General features: G+C 37.6%; 1 protein-coding gene across 4 annotated transcripts in view; it reads left to right on the top strand.

Moving 5' to 3' along the window:
• The window catches only part of macf1a (microtubule actin crosslinking factor 1a), an 826,555-nt gene that overhangs the window by 652,289 nt on the left and 151,906 nt on the right, over nucleotides 1-22,360 (top strand). For all 4 annotated transcript variants that reach the window (XM_039739817.1, XM_039739818.1, XM_039739819.1 and 1 more), the window contains one exon: nucleotides 1,691-1,852. In XM_039739817.1, coding sequence (XP_039595751.1) covers nucleotides 1,691-1,852 — 162 coding nt within the window. The remainder of the gene's footprint in view (nucleotides 1-1,690; nucleotides 1,853-22,360) is intronic.

The raw sequence follows: 22,360 nt of genomic DNA on the forward strand, positions 1-22,360 counted from the left end.
CCAGTTCCTGACACTGAAAAACATCCCCACAGCATGATGCTGCCACCACCATGCTTCACTGTAGGGATGGTATTGGCCTGGTGATGAGCTGTGCCTGGTTTCCTCCAAACGTGACGCCTGGCATTCACACCAAAGAGTTCAATCTTTGTCTCATCAGACCAGAGAATTTAGTTTCTTATGGTCTGAGAGTCCTTCATGTGCCAGAGAGGAGCTCTGGAGCTCTGACAGAGTGACCATCGGGTTCTTGGTCACCTCCCTGACTAAGGCCCTTCTCCCCCGATCGCTCAGTTTAGATCGCCGGCCAGCTCTAGGAAGAGTCCTGGTGGTTTCGAACTTCTTCCACTTATGGATGATGGAGGCCACTGTGCTCATTGGAACCTTTAAAGCAGCAGAAATTTTTCTGTAACCTTCTGCAGATTTGTGCCTCAAGACAATCCTGTCTCGGAGGTCTGCAGACAATTCCTTTGACTTCATGCTTGGTTTGTGCTCTGACATGAACTGTCAACTGTGGGACCATATATAGACAGGTGTGTGCCTTTCCAAATCATGTCCAATCAACTGAATTTACCACTGGTGGACTCCAATTAAACATCTCAAGGATGATCAGGAGAAACAGGATGCACCTGAGCTCAATTTTGAGCTTCATGGCAAAGGCTGTGAATACTTATGTACCTGTGATTGCTCAGTTTTTTATTTTTAATAAATTTGCCAAAACCTCAAGTAAACTTTTTTCACGTCATTATGGGGTGTTGTGTGTAGAATTCTGAGGAAAAAAATGAATTTAATTAATTTTGGAATAAGGTCATAACATAACAAAATGTGGAAAAAGTGATGCGCTGTGAATACTTTCCAGATGCACTGTAGATATTATAGTGGGCAGGTCTTCTGGTTAGCAGGGGGTGACATAATGTCCCTTTAGGAAATCTAGGCAATCTATATGATCTAGATGACACTATTTTATTGTGCATGACTTAGGGACTAGGAACGGAAATTCCTGACTCTTTTCCTTTATAAAGGTTTCTTTAAATTGCATGCTTTTTTGTGCTTCATTTCTTTTATTTTTTTGGTGTTGTGCTTCTTATAATTGTGCCTTGCTTGTTAGTTTGTACAGTGACCTTACCTTAACAATGCATCTGCAGTGGTATTACAATGTTGTTTACCTACTGTAAGCTGCCAGATAGGACTGTTACTCTAATACAGCTGAAATGACTTTGATCTGTCTTCATTAAATAACATTTTTGATACCATAGCAGTATTCTTTACTACCATTTAGAGACCTGGTTGAAAACCAGTTGAGAATAAACTGAGGACTAAGAGGATGAGGGACATATTTTGGCTTGAAAGTCTTTGAGGTTATTAATGAGGACACAAATACTTCCATTTGTAAGACAGGAAATTGTGAAAAATAAATACTTTAAGTGTTGTTTTGAAGACTGTGCCTAATTGGATTAACACTAAAATAATGTCATTAAACCTTAAATCATATTTAATTGTATTATTCTATGAAGATGTTTTCTGTAATTTCAATTGCTGTGTTGAATGCCATTTTTGACAATATACTAAGAGTACTGTACCTGGTTAATATAGTAATTTAATGATTTTTTTTTTGGTGATTTCTTGTTTTTTATGATTTTCTTTATTTTCATATGGCATTATGTCTAAACATTTCTGTTTAATTTTTCATGTCTAGCTTTTTCAGAAGGAGCAAGTTGATCCAATCCAGCCTCCGCTCCAGCATCTGAATAATGTGGGACAGGGCCTGATACAAAGTGCAGCAAAAAACTCAGACACACAGGGACTGGAGCATGATCTTGAAGAGATCAACATGCGGTGGAACACTCTTAACAAAAAGGTACAAGGGTTCACATTAAGTTAAACTATCACACTAGGTATTATAAAGCCCTGGTGTTCCCTACTACAATAATCTAAACCAAGTTTATTTGGGTAAAAAAAAGAGATTGTTTACTCAAAATATACTGCCACGAACCTTACTTTATTTACCTTACATCAGTTCAATGGTAACATTTCTTTGAATTTGCGCTGTATAGGATGAAATAGAAGCCTAAACTAATTAGAAGCAGAATGTATACGGTATTTATTTGTATTACCAAGACAGGGTAATTATTTCACAAGTAGAAAGAAATTTCTTTGCACAGATTAAGCAATAATATATGTGAAAAACATAATTTATTCCTATCAGTACTGAGTTTATGCCTGCTCTCCTTGTCTGTTTGTGTTTTCTATGAGTGCTTCAGTTTCTTGCATCATTCCATAGTTGTGCTGATTAGCTTGCTGGTAAATTGTCCCTGTGTGTGCCTTTATTAAGTACGCTATATAGTGGACTGATGGTCCTAAACTGAGCAAAGTGAGTTCAGATAACAGATGTAGGACTTTGGTTATGTGAAAATGTTTGGTAGGGTTTCTTATTTGTTAAGAGAACATCGAAGCAATATGGACATTATAGCAGTCTAGATGAGAATATAATGTAGATGACAAGATTTGTCAGTCTTATCCACTTAATTCTTAAAAAAAAAAATAATTTTGTAGGTCCCTAAAGTCCTATGGTCTATTACGCTACTTGGTGAATTATTTAATTTGTGTATGGTTCTCTGTGTAAAGAAAATTGCTCTATTGTTTGTGTGACATTTACCCTTAACATGTTTCCACTTGGTGCATGTGCTCTTGCTGAACTCATTTTAAAGTCATAGTATCTGTCCACTATACAGATTTCCCTTCAAAATTTTAAACACTTAATCATGTATCTTCTTGAAAGTGAAAAGGCTCAGCTCATTTAATCTTTCCTCATACTAACTCAACCCCTGTAGCCCTGGAATCAGCCTAGTCTCTCTTCTCTGGACATTTTATAGTATTGCTATGTTCTTTTTTTAACCTGAAAACCAAAACTGTACATGGTACTCCAAATGTGGTCTAACCAGTGCATTATAACACTTGAGCATAACCTCCTTTCACTTGTACTATACCCATTGTGCTATATTATCTAACATTCTGTTAGCCCTCTTAATGGCTTCTGAACACTGTCTGGAGTTTAATGGTAGCAAGTCAACTGCGACACCTAAATCCTTTTCATAAGACTGACTTTTAATTTGCAGACCATCCATTGTATATTCAAACCTAACATTTTTACATCTTACCTGTAATACTTTAAATTTGAAAACATTACATTTCATCTGCCTTTAAGCTTTTTTGTGTTATATATTTTACTTTTGCACTTAAATCTTGAGTTTAGAATTTACTATTATGCATATTTATCTTTACATCATTGTTTGTTCCTTAATGTACAGTTCTAAACCTGGCCTTTCCAAAAGTGTCTATACCCCATTCCTTAAAAAAATCCTTGACTAACCTACTCATATGCCTCTCCAACACATTGGTTCCCCTTCGATACAGATGTAACCCATTGTGGTGGAACAGATTCAATGTGTTCGAAAAAAAGACCCGGTGTCTCATAACCCTGTACACTCCTAACCTACACCAATATTTGAGCCACATGTTAAGCCTCAGTCTTACTTGGAATGGCACATGGCACAGTCAGAACTTAGGAGAAGACTTCCTTGTCAGTTCCTGTCACCTAATTTGAACTGCAGAACTCAGACTACCCTCATGTATGTCATTTGTTCCAACATGGACAATGACAACTGGGTCCACCCCTGCTCTGGCTAAGAGCCTATCATCCCTTCCAGGAAAGTCTCCGAGCTTTGCACATGGATGGCAACACATTATGCTAGACTCTCTGTCTGTAGAGCAAACCTGCGCTTCGGTCTCCCTAATGATTGAGTCCCTAACTATCGCGGCCTCTCTCGTTCTGGGAACTGGTTTCGAGATGGCCCATTGGAACTCTTTATGCCTGCTTATCTTCTCAATCTTCAGAAACATCGTCCAGCTCTACAAAGACTTGAAAACAGTTTGATACTTTAGTTCTGGGATTGATGCCCGTGGACAGTGTGCTTTGCACATTGTGACCTGACCCTCTTATCTCTCCCTGTGTGGTCTGGAGTCTCCTCCCTTGCCACCTTAGGGATGCACACCATCTCTTCATTGAACACCTGGAACTGGGCCAGCAGTTTTCTACTACAACACAGGCCAGGCAACTCCTCCTCCAGTTCCACAACCCTGTGCTTCATGAGCTGAATTAGTTGATATCTCCTGCACATACATAGCCCATTATCCAATAGAACGTACATTTCACTGACCACGTTGTTAAAATTTGACTATGGGTTACTAAAACAGCTCCACTTTTTTATTAAATGTAAATAATTTAACTTAAACGGGTAAACTAAAAAATTATATTAAAGAACTGTTACTGTTAGTTAATTCCTTTAATAATCTCCTGCTTGACTGCCTGGTGTCTTTTATTGAAGTTATCTTGTTTTCTCTGTCTGTTCTCCTAACTACATACCAGGATCCCTTCTCTGAACTGCTTTGAAGTCAGCTGCCTACCCGTACCAAAAATGAATGCTTTCTTACTTACGAATGTTTTTTTCCTTGATTTCTGTTAGCATTAAAGCTTAACCATTAGAAAGCTATATGTTGCTCTATCCTATTATTCTTTATATGCCTTGACCTTTTTCCTACTAAGAAATTGCTGTTACTTTTAACTATTCGTTGCTGCTAAGCTAATTACTAGCTAACAGAGTTGCTGGTTTAAGGTATAACCTACTGCCTAATCTCACTGATGGTAGCTTATGAAATGCAAATTACAAAAAAAATACAAGTAAATACACATTACAAGAAACTTTTCCAGTCAATTCCTTAAACCCTTAGCTACTTCTGCTCCTGTGCAGGAGAAAAACAGCAAAGATCACCTTATAAAAAGAAAGAAAGCTTTAACAATTCCCACACAGCTCCTTAGAGGCAACCAAAACACAAAGTTTTAGGAGAAAAATTTGTGTTTTAATTAACTCTATACATCAGAACACAAAACTCCCCATACCTCCACTTGCAAGGAGGACATCAGCACATCAGTACATCCCAGTTTCAGAGCAGCAGCTCATCTTTCACAACATTCAAAACACTCTCAAAAAAGGGTATGTGAATCTGTAATCTAAAGTAATATGCTGTAATGTAATTTCCAAGCCAGCATTTCATGTTCATTTTAGATATATTTTAGAAGCACTACACAGTAAATTAAAAAGTGGTAACTAACATGTGTCTCATGTATTATAAGGACAATGATGTGTTATTATTATTAGCTGCCAGAGTTGCATGGTATACTGGTACTAAAAATATCTTGAAAAACCAAATTTTTAAAACAATACGGTACCAGCATTTTTGCAATTTTGATACTGAAAATAAACGGTAGTTTTGAAAGACATTGTGCTCAGCTCTTTGTTCTTCGGGTCTCTAAAGCAGTGTAGACAAACCCTCCCAGCTCCTTTTGACACACTAGAGCACTGTTTAGAAACTATATGTTGCAAGTGTTTGTGATGCATCTTCACATGATTGTCTAGTAAAATTAGAAAAAAAAGTTCATCCAAGTTTGAATTCTGTACAGAGTGATATACCCGCCTCTTTTAATTCTACTTTTTATTGTGGCAGTATGAAACTACACCACTGACACATCACTTAGATATTTCTTTCCTGTGGCATGAGAGTATAATAAATACAATAAGTATTCCTGAAATCCTGTCTCACGACCCATTAACATTCTATCTGAGAAGACTGATGGAAAAGATGTGCATCAGAACAAGATAAATAAAAGGAACTGACAGATGAGCTTGTGAGATGAATGGACTGTGGCACTAGATTGACAAAAAACATTTACAACATAGCTGGCATTGAAGAGTTGTTTTCTGTGGTGCTGCTTGTAAAGCTTACTTGTATGCATCTAAATTGTGATTTGCAAAGTTTGAATGCTGTATGCACACATAAAATGCAAATTATTTACCCGTCGCTATAGTTTTAGGGAACTATAAATCCCATGGCCTATGGTGTTATTCTTGCAATGAAAAATTGCTGTGGACTGCTTATAATTAACCTCCTTACTTTTTGTTACATTTCTCTTTATTATAAAAAAAAAAAAATCTTGTGAGGGAGACTAGGGAGATGAGACGTAATCTTCTCGGATGACAATTTGACGTCCCGCAAGACAATGCAGTGAGACAACATTTAAAACAAGCTCATAGATATCTAACCTAGCAGTTGTTGGAATGCTTTTTGCAGACACATGTTATGTGCTCCCAGCTCTTAAAAATAACGACAAACATAAAACGAATGTTGCCAGCAGCAGCAAGCCAGCAGATGATCCGACTGCTTCTTCTTTGCGTGCGTTCAGCCCATACCTTCAGCCCCCACACAACACAAGCAGCAGAGACGCGAAGTGGCAAAAGAACAGCTGTAGTACAGGCTTTTAAATTATCAACGCGCAGCGTGACAAGCAGAAAACTCAGCTCGCCAGCAGGAGCAGCAACAAGCCAGCAGATGATGTGACCGCTTCTCCTTAGTGTGCGTTCAGCCACCCCCCTTCACAACACAAGCAGCGTTATACATCCTGTGAGAAAGAGATTTAAACATGCCCGGGGCCGGAAATTAAGGACAAGTATTGTTTTTACAAAAGATTTAAAGTAAAAGTGAAAATAATGCATATGTAACAATTCCCATGAAAATAACAATCTCTTTAAATTGTATATCCAGTAAACCAAACCCTGGAGTGGGCGAGCGAAGCATTTTCTTAAAAAACATGGACTGAAGACTGTTGCTTTCAGCTGTAATCTCCTCATTAATGTGACACAAGGGCAATTTGCTATGGCTCCTAAAAGAGTTTCTTTCCTTTTCTGTGCTGTGAATGTGCTATCAGAGTCCTACCTGTGCTGATAGTTTTGAAAGCATGTAAAACACACAGAAATATGATTTTCACAGGGCTATGAATTTTTCACTATACAGTCCTTGTACAGAGTTTGCCGCCAATGCCTGCATGCCCAGTGTAGGTAAAGGTCCGTGCCATATGTGTTTTTGTGCCTTTCAGTATGTACAGGGATCCTTTTGAAAACAATGTGAAAGCTCCAGTGTGGATTGAGATTGTTTTCGTTTAAAAGCCCAGTTTTTAAATGTCCCCTTTTGATGTGCTTTAGACTGTTTGATGGACAAACCACCTTGCCCTCCTACTTCTTCTCTTCAATGCCCTGCTCACTCTGTAGGGAACAACAAATTTAGGTGCACTGGATAATTCAAAGAGTCAAAGGAAAACCATAGATTGTAGTAAAGTAGGGATGCATGTGTTTATGCAGTGCAACTGGCGCAACACATATTTATGCAGTGCACCAAGTGTGCAACCTGGTTTTGGTAGGCGAGGGTTATGGAAAGTTAAACAATATTTTCTTCTGTACTGATATAATAACCATAAAGTACAGTACTTAGGTCTGAATGCTGGTATTGATGCCAAGGTCAACATTTTACTACCGGTCCAATTTTACAGTGAAAGTGAGATATGCAGACTTTACAGTTTGTGCTACTTGATTCAGGTCATTAAACAACTACTCTGTGAGTTTGTGTGGATTTTGACAAATACTGGTCTAAAAGTTATTTTTTTAATACTTCAGTTTTTTTTTTTGTTCTTTATTAGACTATTTGGTTTTCTTGGGTGGGCTTGCTATGGATGCAGGTTGGCAAGAGAGCTGACAACCAATGAATGCTTATCTGGAAAATCAATGCATAGAATGTAGCAGTGAGGAATAAGGAGCATTGCATGTTTTGAGCCTAACAATCAGAAGGGAGGTTCATCTTTCTTATATGTTGGGTTTTGTATATTTCAACAGAATGGATAAAAGAAAAAAGCGCCAAGACTGCGGCTCAGTTTGCTGCAGCAGTTAACTCTATGCACAGTAGCAGAACAGCAATGTCACAAACAGAAGAGAGTCTTGTCAGTCTAATGTCTCTGGAATTAGGTATCATGAAAAATGGGGAAAAGAGCAGAGACTGGTGATGAACTCACCTCAGCTATTCCTTCACAGAACATGGGATCCATCAGGAAGCGCACTATTGGCTGTCAGAAAAAGGGGCAAGAACAGTTGTTATGCAAAATGTTAACTTGGTCAATAAAGTAGACCTTCCCAGGAATTTTCAGTCATGTAATCAGATATGGTTCAATGATGAGTTCAGAGACTTTAGCTGGTAAATCTGACATACCCCATGACAAAACGTTGCATAATGTGACACTGGCTTTTTTCTCCTAAGAACTCCTCTGATACAGAGAGAAAACTTGTAATTTTTTTGGACAGCAGTTAGGTTTTAATACATCAGAACATCCCCAAACTGAGACACCCACACTACCATATTTGATGCATGTGGTTCTTACAGTGAAATGTAATGTGAGCTTCTTCAAACATTCTGTAATAGAGAAAGTGTTGGTCAAAAAATGTCTAGTCAATAACAGACCAAACTATGCTTCCAGCACTGGATATTTCAGGAGTTTTATTATAATGTAAATCATATTTACAATTTTTTGTAGATGATGAGAAAGGTAATTACTGCATATTATGAAATATCTAGTGGGTGACATTACAAGAAATATGTGTTTCTGAGTTGCATGTTATGTAGCGTCCACACTGTTGGACTGAGAGCTGTGTCCATATTCTAGTTAAGGCAAACAATTTAAACATTTTAGCAATGCCATAGGACTCTGTCACTTCTGTATCTTACCTCCACTCTTATGTAGGATTTGCTTGGATAAAATATTTAGGATTCTTGTGACACTTGAAAAGTATCCAGTTTCAAGATATGGTAATTGCTCTTTTGTCATTTGTGGAGGTTTTCTTTTTAGTAATCTGACTGTAATCTCTGACATCCAGCAAAGATTCACAAAGAGAACTAGCACTTACCACTAGAATTACCAGAGCCTACGAGAAAACTCGTAAATTCGGACCTCCTTAAATCCATTCTTACCTCTCTGTCAGCATCTTTTGTCTTGTAAATATGTCAATAAGCAGCAAGCAGCCTGGTATCCCATCCCCCCACCCACCGCCGCAGTTCAATTCGCAAAGAAGTTTCTCAGTGCTCAGCGTTTATCTTTGAGTGAAGTGCTGGAGCTTTTATAGGGTAAACAAAGTACATCGTCATTTGGAATATAAACATTTCATGTGTGTTCAGTGTCATCAACAATCTATGTAAAAACCTTGTTAACACAAAAACGTTTTTCATGTTTTAGTAGTAATTGACAAAATGTAGACATGAAATGTATAATGTGTGAAGCCTGAATACAAATATGAAATAAACACTTTCACAGAAGGTACAAGTATAACAAAACAAGTGCGCTTTTATTCAAGAATATAACTGAAGAAAAAAGAAAGCAGGTTACAGTGGACAGTTGATACGACAGCATGTGTGGTGCACTTCTAAGAATTGCTGCCTTCCAATCAATAGGTTGCGGTTTCAATATCAGCTGCTTCCCAAATGTATACAATAAAAACATACATTTGAATTGCGTCTGTAAATTTATAGTTAAAGTTAGCTGGGTTTTTTTCAGTTTTATTCTCTTACGTTCCAACCCCCACCCCAAACAAACAAACCCCACCCCAAACAAACTTGTTTTGTTATACCCCCTCTTTATTTTAAAACCATGTCAGATGTTGTGCACGGAAAAATGTGGACATGGATGTGAGTGGTGTGCGTGATTGAGAATGACTGTGGCTGTGAATTTTTTTTTATTCGGTTTTATTCTTGAGTGTTCCTGCTGAATTAGTATGCACCTGATCCATGATGTCAAAGCCGCACTGACAAAAAAAGAGACACTTTAGAACTTAGATCGGAGAAAGAGAACAGAAGCTCTCCCCACAAGAAACATCCACTCACATACAAGAACAACGCAGCTGCACCAGGCGTAAAGGAGAAAGGTGGCACTGTTTGGATACAGGACGAGGTCCTGCGTCATCCTGCCAATCACCTATCCTTCAAAGAAACAGCACGGCTTTCTCCGATCTGAGTTCACCTCTGTTATAGCACGTCTTTATTTGAAAACAGCAATGCCAGATTGGGGCAAGTGTGAACACGACTGAGAGAATAAAACTGAATAAAAAAAATGTTTAACTTTACAAGTATCATACATTTACAGCGGCTGTTACAGACTGAAATCAAATGTATGCTTTTATTGTATGTTAGTAACAATAAGAACAGCTCACTACTCAAAATGTTTATTTTGGGAGACGTTAAGACTCAAACCCAGGATCTTATGAATAGGAGTCGGCAGCTCTAACCGCTGTACTAGCAAAGAAGCCAGGATGACAAGTAACCCTAACCCGATTTATTTTTCTTCAGTTATAGTCTTGGAAAAAAAGCGTATTTGTTCTTTTATATTTATGTCTTTTGTGAAAGTGCTTATTTGATATTTGGACTTCAGTCTTCACACATCATATACTTCATGTATACATTTTATTGTTAATACTAAAAAATGGAAACGTTTGTCTTTTAGGTATGTGTTTAGCATTTCCTGTCATCCTACACTTACACAGAGCTTTATTGACACAGAACACATGTGAAATGCATATGTTCCGAATAATGATATATTTTTTTAGCCTAGGTACCTGACTCACTTGATAAACAAGGCTTCAGTTGGGAGACGTTTTTGCAGTTTCTCCGGCAGTGGGGGGGATGGTATAGCAGGCTACTTGCTGCTTGGGATTATCAACAAATTTACAAGACAAAAGAGCTGAATGGAGACGTTCGAGTGGATTTAAGGTGGGCTAGATTTATAAGTTTTCTCATAAGCTTTGGTAATTCTAGTGTTAAAAAAAAATCTGTGGAAAGATTGAATCCTTAAAAGAATACTTGATTAGGATGTGGGAATCAACTGCTTCAAGTCAAGGGATGTAAATACCACAGATTGTTGACGGGAAAGGCAAATAGTAGTGTTCCTAGTGTTGCATTGAAATACCAAAGTAAAGTGGCTGTGAAACTGAAGCTAAGTGTTCAAACACAAAGGTGGACTCAGAATCTGCCAAAGGCTTTTTACTTTGTCACCAGCCTTGGAATGCACTGGTGAGCTTTTCACTAGTGTTCCAAATAGTTTTGTTGTTTTGAATCCTCTCACTTACAGCTCAAATCTGCGTTGAAGATTTTATTTTGCAAAGAACTTGTAAGGAGATACATAAGTAACAATATATCGTTACTTGAAATACATACATTTCATATGTGCTCCATGTCTACAACGATCCATGTAAATGTATGACAAAATGAGAAATGTTAGGTCCTGTAGACACAAAGCAAGTACAGTATATGTGTTTATTATATCAAATATAATTGCTTGAATGTGAGTTTTTACTTTTCTGACAATCACTCTTCTGTGATGTCAGCCAGCAAACAGACATGCCAGTTAGCATTAACTTTTGCAACAAACAAACCTACACAGACTGTTACTCAAAAGACATATATCTATTATATCCAGGATGACTTGTTGAATGTGAAACACACACAAACACACAGAATCATGCAAACTTTTTATTTGGGAACACTATTTCATGACTCCACGACTTTATATAACAACTTCCTATTCACAGTAATAAGACAAGTGTGCTATTATCCAATAATAAAACAGAATAAAAAGAAATAATTCAAATGACATGTTGCTGTGAATTAGGGTTAGAACATAACATAAACTTGATTTATGCATTATAAATGTGTCACAAAGTAAGAACAAAATAATACTAACAGTGTCAGATGGGGGAGCGTGAACGTGTTTTGTGAATTTTGCAGCAGTCTTTTAGCTAGCGATAGCGATGTGAAGAAGTTGTCTGTTGTCTTTCCTAAATAAGGAGTTGCATTGAACATGGATGTTTCGAGTGTCTTGGTGTCTTTATTTCTGAAAAGGGTCTTCATTCTATTGAAACTTTATAGAACACTTTTAAACCTCTCATGTACTACCAGTTGTCACATGGGGGAGGACTTTATTAGAATCGAGTTGTGAGGCTTGTGGAACCATTTTTGGACGGGGTAGAAGTATAACAACAGACAACTTGTTCACATTGCTATTGTTGGCTAATAAACTGCTGCAGCATGTGGCCACCACTGAAGAGGGGACTAAGGGGTGCTCCTGCTGAGTGATTTCAGGAGCAAGAGTGACCAACTCCTCCAGGAGGGCTCCCCTGTAAGGTGAAGGAACGACAGCAGGAGTCAGAGGAGCTACCTCAAACAGCAGCAGGGGCCTACGTCATTCAAAGGGTTGGTAGGACATCTCCTGTGGCTGCAGGATCCCATCGGGATAAGTGAAGGTTTTAAAAAGGATGCACCAGGACACTTGTCTCTTTTTATAGATCTGCTTCCTGCCTGTGATTTTCACCTAGTTTTTAATACAATATTTATGATACATGTTAACCTCCATTTTCACCTAATTTTATGGATCGTTTAGTGATGAACGATTTGTTTTTGCACTGCACTATTGGACACTTTGTTTTTTTTTTGTTTGGTTTGAATAAAAGCACTGAACCACTTATGCACCAACCTCTTTCTGAATGTATGTGTCCTCATTTGCCCAGCTAATCTCAGTCTATGACTATCAATGGTTATGCGTTCAAGAGCTCTTGGAAGCACTAGCGATAGTGGAGCCAACCTGGACCGTCACAAGACCTCCTTGGAAGTATTGTGCACAGTTTCAATCTCTAGACTACAAAAAGGGCACAGCAGTGCTAGAAAAAATCTAGCAAACATCAATTGGGCTGATTCCAGGGTTACAGGGGATGAACTAGGAGGAAAAATTAAAAGAGCTGAACCTTTTCAGTTTAAGCAAGAGAGAATTAAGAGGAGACATGATTGAAGTGTTGCGAAATTATGATGTTAATTAGTACAGTGGATCAAGATTGTTACTTTAAAATGAGTTCAGCACAGGACACAGTTTGAAACTTAAGGGTATATTTCACAAAAACATCAGGAGTTTTTTCTTTACACAGAGAACCATACACAAATTGAATATGATACCAAGTATTGTAGACAGTTGGACTTTAGGAACTTTCAAAACTAGACGTTATTTTGGAAGAATTAACTGGATAGAACTGGCAAGCTTTGTTAGACTGAATGGTTTGTTCTTGTCTAGAATGTTCTAAAAGGCCTGTCTAGCAAAAGTGTCATAGGTGAGTATGTAAACTTGTTTCAAGGTAACTGAAGCACACTCCTTATAAAAACCAAAATAATATGATTTATTCATAGACAAAAGTATTAAAAAGAAATATGATAACTACATATGCATTGTCATAGAAGATAGGACATAAGAAAAACGAGACAGAAGTGGTTGGCTGTTTACTGGCTATTTAGAGTTCCAGTTTGTCTTGGCACAGATAAAACAGATTTATGATGCCAAGTTTTTAAAAGTGATGTCCAATGTTGTTGTTTTTGCTGTTGTTGAGCTCAAGTTCAAGTGGAAGATTTGTCTTGTAATGTAGTGCATTCTTTCTCTATGCAACATGGGTGTGCTGTTCTTTTCACATATAGGTCCTTTGCTTTGTTGTCTACAGCTTCAAAGGGAAAAGCATAGCTTTTCTGGGACAAGAACTTAGATGCTGTATTTCTGTTCTTGAAGTAGTAAATGCTTTTCTGCTGTAGCTGTGTCTTTCCCTTGTTCCCAAAATCAAGCAGGTACTGAGTTAGCAAGGTTGAATCCAGCATGAGTCAAATGCATAATAAATGAAATTTCTCAGTCCAAGAAAGTTTGTTTTAAAAAGGTTTAGTGAAATTACAAAGGAAAGCATTTCACACAAAAATAGAGGAAAAAAGTTATTACAGTAATCCCTCGCTATATCGCGCTTCGACTTTCGCGGCTTCACTCTATCGCGGATTTTAAATGTAAGCACATCTAAATATATATCACAGATTTTTCGCTGGTTCGCGGATTTCTGCGGACAATGGGTCTTTTAATTTATCAGTTTGTTTGCCCAGTTGATTTCATACAAGGGAAGCTATTGGCGGATTGCTTAGAAGCTACCCAATCAGAGCACGTATTACATATTAACTAAAACTCCTCAATGCTATAAGATATACTTCCCGCGCGGTGCTCGATTGTTTGCTTGTCTCTGTCTCTATCTCAGCCTCTCTGACATTCTCTGCGCCTGACGGAGGGGCTGTGAGCAGAGGTGCTGTTTGCACAGAAGCTGTTTGCCTAGTGGATACGGACGCTCCTCTAAGAAATGCCGGTTTATCGAGGTGCTTCCAAAAGCACACGTATTGATTTTTTTTATTGTTTGCTTTAATCTCGCTCTCTCTCGCTGTCTGACGTTCTCTGCACCTGACGGAGGAGATGTGAGCAGAGGGGCTGTTTGCACAGAGGCTGTTTGCTTAGAAGATATTGACGCTACTCTAAAAAATGCTGCTTTATTGCGGTGCTTCGCCAAACTTAAAAGCACGTGTATTGATTTTTTGATTGTTTGCTCTTCTTTGCGAGCGCTCTCTCTCTCTCTGAAATTCTCTGCTCCTGAAGAGAAGATATATTTGCATTCTTTTAATTGTGAGAAAGAACTGTCGTCTCTGTCTTGTCATGGAGCACAGTTTAAACTTTTGACTAAAGGGTGTTACTTCATGTCTAGAGGGCTCTAATAATGTTAACAGTGTGGGAGAGTTTATAAGGGCTTAAAATATATAAAAATAACCATACAAACATATGGTTTCTATTTCGCGGATTTTCATCTATCCCCCGCGATGGAGGAGGGATTACTGTACACTAAAAATCAAAAAAGGAAGAAATATTTCTGCTACAAACTTAGCTTTTTCTTGTTAAACTTCAGGTACTGTCTATACTTAAAGGTTGTTTTATTTCTCTATGGCAAATTTCCATATGCTTTACGTAATATTACATTCAGTACGTTCTGTACATACAGCACATTCAATATATTTCACGCATTCAGTATGATACGATATGTTACGTTATGGCTTGAAAACTGTTTGCCCTCCATACCTTGCCAACTGCAAGGCAGATCAAATACTGGAACTAACCTGTAGTCAGAGGGGCGAGAAATAATTAGAATATTCCATTTCAATTTAGCTTGTGGGGGATAAACATTTTAACGTAAATAAGAAAATACTTCTATCAATACTTCTATCAGTTAAATCATTCTTTAAGCAATTAGATTCAACAATAACCTCATTTATTTGGAACTCAAAACATCCACGCATCAAAAGAGCGACCCTACAAAGACAAAAGGAAGAAGGCGGCATGGCTCTACCTAACTTCCAGTTTTATTACTGGGCAGCAAATATACAGGCGATAAGAACCTGGACACAAATAGAATATACAGTACACAGGCTTGGACCGCAATAGAAGTAAAATCCTGCAGTACTTCTTTGTATTCCCTGCTCTGTGCTCCAATAAACACACGTTATCGGCAATACACTAACAATCCAATTGTGCTCCACTCACTTAGAATCTGGAACCAATGTAGAAAGCATTCTAAGACGGAGAAGCTGCTATCTGTGGCACCTCTGCAAGAGAACCACCTCTTTCAACCTTCACAAACATATGCAGTTTTTAATATCTGGAAAAAACTTGGAATTAACTTGCTTAGAGATCTTTATATAGACAACGTCTTTGCATCCTATGAACAATTACATTCCAAATTTAACATTCCAGCTACACATTTCTTTCACTGTCTTCAAATCAGGAACTTTATTAAACAGAAACTTCCAAATTTTCCTCATCTTGCACCCTCATCCACGCTGGAAAAAATTTTGCTTAATTTCAAGGAATTAGACTCCATCTCTACAATATATAAAATCATTTTACAATCCCTTCCTTTCAAAGATCCAAGAGGACACTGTGAAAAAGGTCTCTCTTAATATATCAGAAAAGGAGTGGAAAGTAGCAATGCAGAGAATTCACTCGAGCTCCATATGCGCAAAGCATACAATTATACAACTCAAAATTATATATCGAGCACATCTGTCTCAACTAAAACTCTCCAAAATGTTTCCAGGGCATGATCCAACCTGCGAACGTTGCAACCAAGCCCCAGCCTCACTGGGTCACATGTTCTGGGCCTGCACCAAATTAACATCATTCTGGACAAAAATTTTTAATCACCTTTCAGACGGCCTTGGACTCACAATCCCTCCTAACCCATTAACAGCTGTGTTTGGGGTTCTTCCAGAGGTGCTTAAAGTGGAGAAGGACAAACAAATTGTGATTGCATACACTACAATGTTGGCACGCAGACTCATTCTGATAAACTGGAAGAACCCAAACTCTCCTCTTTTAAGTCAGTGGGAAACCGATGTGTTATATTATTTGAAATTGGAAAAAATCAAATACTCAGTTAGAGGATCCGTACATACTTTTTTCAAAACATGGCAGGATCTAATCAGTAATATTTTAAAATAAGTTTATAAAGCACAGAGAATTTATTAATTTAGGTATGTTTACAAGCCTTAAATTTTACGCTTTTGCTGCTCTCTCTCTCAGGGGTGGGGATTGATCTGTTCTTAACTCAATTCTTTTTGTAAAAACTTGATTGCTTTGTATGGATTGTAATAAAATTAATAAAAAAAAAAAAATACTTCTATCAGTTTAACATAACCTTATACATCCGGCCCCTGAATATTTATGCTAAGGGCAAAATCAATTACTGTAATCCTATTTGGTAAGAGTCTTAACTTATTTAAGAAACACTTAAATGAAAATTTAAAAGAACAAACACAATTTAAGCAAACAAAATTTAAGATTAATCATTTCAATTAATTACTGTTTTTTGGAGCAGGCACAGTTTGCTTATAGGTCTGTCAAGGGTGCTTTTTAGTCTACACACAAACTCTTCTGACTGTACCTTTAGTATCTGGCATTTTCTTAGTGACTAGGCCCATTACCTAAGAGTTATGAGGTACAATTTCTTATACAAGGAGAACAATTTCATCCGGTTCAAAATTTCTTCTTGATGAGAACCATTTCTGACATTCAAGTATTGGTAAATACTCTTTAGTCCATCTTTTCTGAAACAAATCAGCAATGTATTGTGCTTGTTTCCAGCATCTTTGTGTATATTGGCCATTTTTAGAAAAAACGTTCTGGAGGTATGCTGGGTTGAGTGATTGGGTATCAGTGCCTACAAGTCATTTGGATCGTCTGATATCTTTTTAAGGAGTCTGTTGTTGAAGATGGATTCTATTTCATATATTATTTTTGAAGGCTTTCATCGTCTCGTGTTTGTTGGGTAAGTACTGAGTTTAGGACTTTTGTTATGCTTCTGATTTGTCTTTCTCACACACCGCCTTAATGAGAGGCAAACAGTGTAGTGAAAATCCATGGCATTGCAGTTTTGTTTTTTTTTTCTTGGTACAGGTTTTCAATACCTTCTCATAGTTCTCTTTCAGCTCCAATAAAATTTGTTCCATTATCTGAGCACACAAGTTTGACTTGTTCTCTTCTGCTTATAAATCGCAGAATTATATGGCATTGATACAAGAATCATTGATTGATATAAGAATCATTGTCTAAGCTATATGCAATCTCTATGGTACAGCTGTTATTCCTAAGCACCAGCCATGCAGACATGTAAACTTTCTGTTGATTGATAGTTAAGCTTTAGTTTTTACACATTGACAGCAATATGTAAATTGAATGATTTCTTTTTCTTCGGTTATATTAAATAACAGCGCACTTGTTTTGTTATACCTTTTGTGAAAGTGTTTATTTGATATTTGGACTTATACACTTCACATCAGTTTTTTGTAAAATATTACTATAACATGAAAAAAGTTTGTTTTCAACATTTTTGCCTCGCATATCTTGTCATCCTACATTTACGCAGATCGTTGTAGACACAGAACATACATGAAATGTATGTATTCCAAATAACAATATAATATTTACCCTATACAATTCCAGACCTCTCACACCCAGACAAACACACTTGAGCTGGGAGAACTTCAGCTGCATCAGTGGGGGATGGGATAGCAGGCTGCTTGTGCTGATTGACACTTCTGCAAAAAAGAGCAGAAAAGAGCAAAAAGACCTGATGACGAGGTACAAAGGACTTTAAGGTGGCCCGGCATTACGACTTTTTTCGTAGGCTTCAGGGATTCTAGTGTTAAGTCAGGTCTTTTTAGTAATTGTTCATTCAGTAAAAACCCTTGGTAAGTGTTTGTACAGTCAAAAACAACTCTTAAGTTTATTTTTCTTTGGATGGTATACTCCATGGTGAGGAATGTTCTACACTGTTGTCTTCTTTGAGTGAGAACTGTTCTGTGGGAATCTTAATACAGTAATCCCTCCTCGATCGCGGGGGTTGCGTTCCAGACCCCCCCGCGATAGGTGAAAATCCGCGAAGTAGAAACCATATGTTTGTATGGTTATTTTTATATATTTTAAGCCCTTATAAACTCTCCCACACTGTTTATAAATATTCCCCGCAGAGTTATACAGCATAATCCCTTTGTATTCTCTTAGATATTAGGTAAGATTCATTGAAATTATGTATATAAACACACTGTTTATATACAGTAAAACCTAAATATTATTTTAAAGATATTGAGTGTCTCCGATATCACATGTTACAGCCATTACGATAGACATGCCACCAGCAATAAATACATACAATGCAACAAAAATAGTATACAGTAAATGTGTGTGTACAGTGACACTAAACGTACATACATGTACTAAGTACTGTAAGTAGAAAATTAATTATGGTTACTCACCAACAATGACACAATGACTTGTCCGATAACAATGAGTTTTATTTTACTGCACAACAAAGGAGAGCGTTACAGCCCTTAAAGGAGCCACTTCAGGCGATTGTGAAGCACTGCCGTTGTTCTTCTTCTGGCAGTCTTCAATCCAAATCCCTAAAGCAGATTCCATTCAGACTACTGCCTTATTACATCCACTTACAACTTGTTTTGCACCCTGGTTAAAAGGACACTGCGGCCGTAGATCTTATATTCCTTTCCTACTTTTTAAATAAAAAGAATCGTAGCCTTCAACAAATCCTAAACGTTTACCTTTTCGCAATCGTTAACATCTTCCGTTTGCGCTTAGGCACGGCCCCTGAAGCAGTAGCAGATCGTTTTGGAGCCATAATGAAGGGCTTGACTGTGCACAAAGATAAACACAAAAAAGCACAACTCTTTACACAGCGAAACACGTTGATGCTGAATGAGCGAGACGAGACTTCCTGGTTAACACTGCATTCAGCAAGCAGGAACTTAACTGCATGCTCTGATTGGTTAGCTTCTCAGTCAGGAGGACTTAACTGCGTGCTCTGATTGGTTAGCTTCTCAGTCATCCGCCAATAGCGTCCCTTGTATGAAATCAACTGGGCAAACCAACTGAGGAAGCATGTACAGGAAGTAAAAAGACACATTGTCCGCAGAACCCGAAGCAGCGAAAAATCTGCGTTATATATTTAGTTATGCTTTCATATAAAATCCGCGATAGAGCGAAACCGCAAAAGTCAAAGTGCGATATAGCGAGGGATTACTGTAGCGTATTACTTATCTAAAAAGTCTTTAATGAAAATTTTGTAATCCTCATGGAATGTTAAGCTCTTTTTAAATATTTTTCTTGAGGCCAGTAGCACACTGCTCTGCAATGGAACAATTGTTTGGCATTTTTAGTGCCTCATCTTTCAAAGAAAGATGTATGCCATTGTGTCCATCCACCAGTTTTGTCGACTCTGAGACTGTATGCATGAACTTCGTCTTCTTGTGACATTTTCTCTTTCTCCTCACAGCTGCCACCTCACCATTTGTTCTAGTTCCATTATTGACACACAATCTGCTGTATATCTTTGCTGTCTTTCATTATCTGACCCCTTTAGTATACCATTGACAATCAATTTAAGGGCCGTCTTCACTTATTAAGGATGCACACCTCTACTATGTGTGGCCCACCATGGTTTTAAGTACATTTGTACCTATTAACAAGCCAACTTCTGCTTTTATGTGTGGTAGATCCGCATCTTTAAGATAAGACCATCTTACAATATCTTCTTGCACTGGGATGTTTTCCTTTTCCACTAGGATTACGTTCAGTGCTTAAACCTCCGACAATTCAATAAATATATTTTCCTCAATTCCACAAACCTGTCTGATAGAACAGAATATTTTACTAGTTTCTGTTTATTGACCCTATCCCTTTCCACTGTGCCAATATAAACTTGAGGTTCACGTACTTTTGCCACTCACGGGTGTGTGGTATTCGATCGTTTTCCTTAATGGATGTATGGCCAGGTGTGGTATTTTTGTCTCGTTTGTTTGGCTGGTTTTGCTTTGTCTGCTTTTTGGAGACTTTTTGTTTGCTTGTTTGCTTTTTGTTGTTGTTGTTGTAGCTCTTCTTTCAGAAGGATATAACTGCTCTTAAAGATTTTCTGTGCAGAATGTTGTTGTACTGGCAAAGTCTTTAAGGGGATAGGTTTGTATACAACTTACACTAATTTTAGACTTTTAGACACCTTCTTTACCAGTCCAAGTAGTAGTGCATGTCTCTGATTCAACATCGACATACAAACAAGAAATATTCTTCTTTTCCAATGGTTTAATGTCCTTTTTTTTAGTGGGTGGGGATGTTTTTTCTGTACTTATTTCTTTACTTATATGTAGTTTGTCTGGATGTAGCTGAGAACATATTTGATATTTTTTTTTCTCCACAGTCTTTACTAAGATGTCCTTGTTTAAAGCATTTAAAGCATAAACCTTTAGATTACAAAAAGTCGATTATTTTTTTTCATTTTTTAGTCTGTTGATCTTACTACATAAGGAGGGCATTACTTTAATTGCAAAACAGACAGAGATTACCAAATGCCCCGTCATCTCTGCCTTTGTGACCAAGGTTTCTTGAGTCCCCTTTTCAGCAGAAGCTGTAGCAAAACTGCAAAGCTGCTTCTTTTTGGGCCTCTTTTCATAGGAGACTTCCCTTTTTGTCAGCCTTTTCCTTTTCCTTCTGGTAATATGGCTTTGATAAGCTCTTCCGTGCACAGGATATAAAGATCTTGTAGCCTGTCATTCTAGAAAGTTAACTAGGTATGTGAGTCGTGTGCCTCTGTTTTCATTTTCTTCAATATCGCAAGTTATATTTCCCACTGTCCTCTCAGCTGGCAGGGAAGCTTTGTGGGTATAGTATGAAATTTTGCTCTGTTGTCAAATTCATACCCATTCTTCACATTGGACATAAAGTTTATTCAGCCAGTAGTCTTTCAGACCTATTCCATCATCCAACTTTGCTTGTGGCCACTTCATTGTTTTGTTTAGGCATGCAGCGTCTATCTGTAGCTGGCTTCCATAATAGCTCTCATGCTGCTTCTTGGCCTTTTTGTAACCTTCCTTTGGTGGCTGGTATGTACAACATTTAACAATTTTACATGGCGAACCTTTGGTAAACTACACTAATAAGTCTAATTTATCTCAGGGGTTCTCAATCACCTCTCCCACACCATGGTCAAATGCTTTAATTAAGCTTGCGTAGGCCATTGGATCACCTTCAAACACTGGAATCTTTCTCTAGGGTACGTCTGCTTTATTTTGCTGTTCATAATGTGAACTGTGATCTTGGTTTGTATTTATTTTCAGTAATACACAAAGAACTACAGCTACATACACCATATGGCTTTTCATTCTTTTCAGCTGGTTTTTAGGAGCATAATAAAGATTTGAAATACCCAAAGATATTGGTTTTTCAGGAGCCATATAAGGATTTAAATTACTTAGAGGTATTGTTTTTTTCAGGAGCCATATAAGGATATGAATTACTCAGAGGTATTGGTTTTTCAGGGGCCTTGTAAGGATTTGGGCTGCTTGGCATGTGACCGAGTCCTTTAAGAGCTCTCAATTTTGCATTGTATTCTGCAATTCCTGCCTCTAAAGCTAGCTGATCTCTTTTAGCTGTGCTTCTTGAAATTCTCAATCCCTCAGTTGTGTCTCTAGCTGAGCTTTTAGTTGTGCTTCATCATACTTCCTTTTGGCTCTTAACAGTGCTTCTTCCAAATCTACAGTAGAGCTTACAGCCTATACGTACTGCATGAGCGAGCAATACTGCGTGTACCACCTCCTGCACACTGAGTGTACTAATAGAGGTAGCTGCTGAGCTTACTCAGCTGTTTGGTTTTACAAAAACTTGAGAAATACTGTGGGTGGGAGTGACTTTGTCAAAAAATCAGTACTCACTGAGTTGATACAAAGGTTTTTCATCTACTGTATTGGAAGGAGTCTTAGGGACAGTTTTATTTTGATGTGTTTTCCAAACCTAATCCATTGTATCTCCAAGAAACGTATTTAAAGTCTATAGTTTAGCACTGAGACTTTTACATTGCTTCTTTTGTTCATCTTCACCACTTTGCATCATTTAACTCTACACATTCCCTTTTCACTGCAGAAGATTCTGTTTCTGTTTTGATAATTTTAATTATGTTTTCAGAATGAGATTTATTCTTCTTTAGGTTTTCTATGT

The sequence above is a fragment of the Polypterus senegalus genome, chromosome 17 (assembly GCF_016835505.1).
Source record: "Polypterus senegalus isolate Bchr_013 chromosome 17, ASM1683550v1, whole genome shotgun sequence".
Classification (NCBI taxonomy): domain Eukaryota; kingdom Metazoa; phylum Chordata; class Cladistia; order Polypteriformes; family Polypteridae; genus Polypterus; species Polypterus senegalus.